General features: G+C 40.1%; 1 protein-coding gene across 1 annotated transcript; it reads left to right on the top strand.

The window, feature by feature from the left end:
- The first annotated feature begins 3,403 nt into the window (after window positions 1–3,403).
- Window positions 3,404–5,115, top strand: LOC118789465 (ADP-ribosylation factor-like protein 4C). The gene has a single exon (XM_036545899.1). It carries the CDS (start codon window positions 4,106–4,108, stop codon window positions 4,682–4,684), a length of 579 nt encoding a protein of 192 aa, XP_036401792.1. The 5' UTR covers window positions 3,404–4,105; the 3' UTR covers window positions 4,685–5,115.
- The last annotated feature ends 701 nt before the right edge of the window (window positions 5,116–5,816 follow it).

The raw sequence follows: 5,816 nt of genomic DNA on the forward strand, positions 1-5,816 counted from the left end.
ACAAGATGACAGAGCTTCAGACTGAAGGGTAACTTAGCTGTTTACAGAATGTTAAATTCTTTCAATTCTATTTTCTTGCAGTTGATCATGTGTGCCCAGCTTGTGTAGTTTTCATTTTACAAAATATCCTATAACATTAACAAACTCGGGTCAAGCGCCCTCGTTAAAGGTGTTGTGCCCAGCTCTTAATTTGAAACTACTGGTTTAGACCTCTTGTCCCACTGTACCACAGAGCTAAGCATAGACAACAGAAAAGAGATCAAGATGCAACAAGGGATTTACACTTGCAATACTGGACTGTAAACTCCCTAGTGTAATAATAGTACTCACTGACAATTTGTCTGCTGAATATATCCCAGATATAAGAATCATGTTTGTGTTTTGTTGATCATGTTTATTATATTGGATCATTACCTGATAAGATTATGACCCATGGGTTCAGCCATGGGTTTTATATATATATATAAAATGCAGATGTTACACACCATTACATTAGTTTGGAAGATTCTTTTATGCTGAGCTATTTAAATAGCTCCATTTATATGGATATCTGGTGGGATAATCTGGATCAAGTGCCCTATTAAACAGAAATGGCCCATGCAGAAATCAAACTGGAAACCTTTGGGTTACAATTATGCCACACTGCCACCACCACCTCTGATCATAAAATTAAATTACTATAATTTGAGTCTGTTATTTTTATTATCTCCTAAGTAGTGGTGAACTTTTTACCTGCAATACTACTATCTTAAAAAGTAAAGAACTAATTGATTTAGGAAAGTCTTTTTGGTATAATAGTTATATCATGGGGTCATGATAGGGTCACTTTACCGTGATGCTTTAAAAATAAAAAAATAAAAAATAGTAAAATAACTTCCCTCAGTGAATCATTAAGCATATAAACTAATGATGCATAAAATGTAACCTTTGAAAGTAACCATGGAAAAGGGTGTTTGAGAAGACAATGTATATGCTTGATTATCTCATTATTATTATTATTATTATCTGTGTACTGGTGGAACAAGAGATGATGGCATACTGATCATATCATAATCTCAAAACAAACCCAACATTTAAAATTGTTGTTGTTGATATTGGGAGTAGTATGGTCGTTTGAGCAGTCCTGTATTCAAAAGTTCAGTTTGTTTAACACTCCGTTAAAGGAAATAAATTTATTCCCCCTCTATGGAATTCATTGTCCGGCTTCTTCACACTGTTGCACGACTCCGGAGATTTGACAGAAGAGTCCAATCTGGACTGAAACATCAAGCCTGTAATACAGTTCTTGTTCATGCACATTTCATACTTCAGTCATGTGACCATCCCTCATATCTAACACTGTGAACGAGATCCGAGATCATTCTACGTTGTCCATAATGAATTTTCTAAACTGGTATAAGGCGTTTACGCCTCCATCTACGGGATTCCTGCTAGAAATTGATACACTGATGTAATTGACTGCAATTTCTACTATCTCCACAAGGTGCCGCCCAAGTACAATCAGAAAAATAGCGAGTTATTTTGCTATGTTATATTTTACGAGCGGAGCCAAAAAAAAAAAAAAAAAAAAAAAACTTCCACACGGCCTTATTATTAATTCATTAACGTAAGCCTCGCACAGTTGAACGCGTGAGTCAGCCAAATTGGTACATAATTAAACGTACAATGCAGGGAACCAACGTACAAGGAATGGAATGTGCATTCTAATCGCATTATGCTGCTGGCGCAGGATGCTTTCAATGTCCATGATGACAGAGATGCCTCCCTGCGTGGTCGATAGTTTGTGCGGCCCCTCTATGAGGGGTTTCCAAAGTCCCGTACAGTGCAAACTACCACTTAACGTAACAACGTACGTTTCGCATGCATATGCTTGTGAGAACTCTTAATTTGTTTGAGGCCACATTAAGATGTAAACGCGTAATTCAAAAGGTTGCTTCTTAATACATAATTCTAAACATTCACAAAAGGTCTAGGAACGGGACAGCCTATGATTTATTTAGGCCTACTAACCTTGAAAAAGCTTCAGATTTGAAGGTAAAAACTCGTCGGTAAATGAAGTCTCTTAGCAACCAGCAATTGAACACATAACCAACAACTTCAATACAAAACGTTAATGTCCTCCAGGGAAGATTTACACACAATAACACCCACTTCACCGACAGTGATGTCACGAATGGAAGTCTTATCATAATATTTTTTTAGAAGAATAATCTTTTCAATGTTATCATGAAGCCAGCCACCACTTCAGCTGAAACTGAGAAACACCCACGTTGTACGCAACCTCCCTAAAATGTTCCATTGCATGTTGGTACACGCGTTGATGGAACAGTATCTTTATTGGAATGTGGAGCTACAGTGTGCGCGAGAGTCCCAGTAAGGTTGAGAAGGTGTTATGACATTTGTGCCCTAGAGGTGAATATTGAGTCTAATGTCGCTTGCCTGATTGCTTCAGCATCCACCTTAGGTTTTACCTTGGATGTGAAACTATCTGTGCGTGTTTTGCCGGGCAATAGTGTCCGCCTTTAATACTAGTTTAATCCAGATGTATTCTGGCTCCAGGTATAGCTACCTTAACTAACAATGGCGTTCCTATGCTATTGTAGACACTTGAGCGCTGCTGCTGTAATTTTTATTAGTAACAGCATAGCAGCTGTAGCAGTGTATGTGGCCTTCGTCACCTTTAGAGTCCGGTCATTGATATATTATACATTTTACGGTTTCCCGTCGTCAGGTGGAGCTGTTGTTCACACAATGTGTTTAGATGTATGCTTGAAATTCAACTCAAAACTCCATTAGCAGTTTAAATAATGCACTGTACATACAGTATATGAACACATCTGTTTGACAAAATCGCCGACTTTTGCAAAAAAATATCTAAAAGGCGGGTAGTACGAAACACTCGGCAATTTTCACAAACACACGCACAGAAAGAGAACCGATTAAGATCAATGGCACCTTATCAAACAACAGTAAACCACCAACACAATTATCACCATAAATCCAGGAAATCTCCGATGGTTGACAATACCACCTGTGTCGACCTAGCTATATCAGCAATATCCAGTTTTGCAGTTAAAAATAACTTCTGGCCATGAGACAACGGATCTTGACTATTGGTCGATAGTCCTATCAGATCTGAGATGGCCTGCTAGTTTCGACCCAGGGAGAAGTACATTGATCGTAATGACACAATTTAGTTAATCTGCTAGATCGTAATCATCTCGTGTCATGTCTAATGTTAACCTTTTTTGCTCTAAAATGACTACACGGTAGGGTAGAAGCGCACCCAACGCAATTTCACTTTAAGTGAGCGGAGTGCTTCGCCTGACCCGAATGGGCGGAGTCTCGGAATGTCGTGCTGCTTGTTGATTTTGTATCAGTGGCTGGACTTGCTACTCCAGTTTGAATTCAGCTGCGGTCGGGCAAGGTTCGTTGCCCCATGACAATTGAAGCTATATTCTCTTACTGAGAATCTGCGCTCCACGGGACTAGGAGACATAATGTATGGATTAAACGCAAACTGGGAGACGGTGTAGAGGATTTTACATCACCGTTTTTTATTTTAACCCAATTTGCTGCATGCGGCTCTGTGTGGATACCCAACGTACCGACGGACGAGGACAGAGTACTGCATTTTATCATTGAAGTAAAAAGGCGACAGGATAAGGGCAGGAAAAATTCTGCTACAACTGCAGCACAATCACTGTTGGTCGAGCAAGTCAGTAGAATCCAAGTGCAGCGAAATTGGATTTTAACTTGAGTGTTGCGAGGAGAATGCTAATCCACGCCACGCCACTGAGCTTGCGCTGATTCAAAACCATTTCGTTCCCTGCCGCAGAAGCTGCGAGGGTGACCATTAAGCAGGACCGCACCATGGGATTGTGCCTCTGACTTAGGTGGGCCAGTCATACTAGGGTTTTCCACGGGTATCAAGCCCTTTTTCTGTTTTGTTTTTTCTACAGAGCCGCATTTAAATCAAATTGTAAGAAACGTGCTTACTTTACTGTTTTCTGACGGAAACCAATGTTTTCAAGTAGTTAACAGCGGTTGGTGTGCCGTAAACATTCTCTTATTTTGATATTTTTGAGTAATCAACTCATACAAAATGGGAAACAGTTTTTCCAATATATCAGCATTTCAGTCCCTTCATATTGTCATGTTGGGTTTGGACTCTGCTGGAAAAACGACTGTTCTTTATCGGCTGAAATTCAACGAGTTTGTCAACACAGTGCCCACCATTGGATTCAACACGGAGAAGATCAAACTGAGCAACGGTACAGCTAAGGGCATCAGCTGTCACTTCTGGGATGTAGGGGGCCAGGAGAAACTGCGGCCTTTATGGAAGTCCTATAGCCGGTGCACGGACGGTATCATTTACGTGGTGGACTCTGTGGATGTGGACAGGCTAGAGGAGGCCAAAACGGAACTGCACAAAGTCACTAAATTTGCCGAGAACCAGGGGACTCCGTTGTTGGTGATCGCCAACAAGCAGGACTTGCCCAAGTCCCTTCCAGTTGCTGACATTGAAAAACAGCTGGCACTCCATGAGCTCACCCCATCCACCACCTACCACGTGCAGCCCGCCTGCGCCATAATTGGAGAAGGACTACATGAGGGCATGGACAAACTGTACGAAATGATCGTTAAACGGAGAAAATCGTTGAAACAAAAGAAGAAACGATAGCGACACAACCTGAGTGTGTTTTTCTTTCTGCAAAAGTAGCTGTATCTAGCCCAGTGCTGTTGGTTGATGCCACTGTTGCCCCCCTTAATGAAATGTTTACTTTGCTGTGATTCATTTTCCTTGATTTGGGCTGATGGCACAGTCACTGCTGCTAGGAAACCCCTTGTTGAGTAGCCTACGTTGCACGCAAGAGGATACTCTTAGGGTGCTGGATGTTTATGTCGAAGTTAACCAAAAAATAAATAAAACAACAACCTTGCATTGACTAAAGACTAACACAAAAGAAAACTGGCTGGTTCCAGTTTGTTGCTGCTTCAACCTGGATTCTAAATGTAGCTCAACGATTTATTAAGGAGTTCATTAAAAAGCACTGTGATGTTAACGGGACATTCCTTACGTTGCTGTTCCTCACTGAATTTAAACGGAATGCTTTTTTTTTTTTTTTTTTACATTTTAAGGCAATGATATTTACTTTGCACGTAATGTGGATGTAGATCATACACATTTGATCAATGTTGACTATATGAGTTGACCTTGTCCATTTTTAAATGCCTGTGTCCCAGTTTCATGAGGTTGCTGAATAACATGGAACTGTAGGAATGTAGATAACACCTGCTTTGGGTGGTAGGCTAAATGAATCTGTATTATTCTGTTGTTTCACCTCAGTGCTGAAGTGTTTAAACATAGACATATACTTATGAGAAACATTGAAGTATAAGGTATTCAGTGTGCTGGCGTATACTCACCAGAGAAGTTTTGCCTGCAACATGGTCCACAACAGTTGCAAACACAATTTTGCACTTTTGTTTTTTTCATAAAGCAAAATGGTAAAGTTCTACACTGTATATCAAAATGAGACTGTTTATGTACAGTGAAGCCAAAAAATTCTGAAGTATTTTTAAATTAAAAATGTTACTAAAAGCAAGACTTGTAGTCACTTGTATTTTTCATGACAGCTTGGGATACAGTTGACAACAGAGGATCATTCTGCAACTCTATGTATAGGGCTGGATAAAGGAAAGCCTATCAAAATCAACATCCTGATGGTTTTCATGAGCTGTAGGCTCGCAACAATATTTCAGCTCACAGTGTGTAGCATGTTGAATTGGTCTGAGATGTGTCAGTGTGGAAC

This window comes from Megalops cyprinoides, chromosome 14 (genome assembly GCF_013368585.1).
Source record: "Megalops cyprinoides isolate fMegCyp1 chromosome 14, fMegCyp1.pri, whole genome shotgun sequence".
In the NCBI taxonomy this organism is placed as follows: domain Eukaryota; kingdom Metazoa; phylum Chordata; class Actinopteri; order Elopiformes; family Megalopidae; genus Megalops; species Megalops cyprinoides.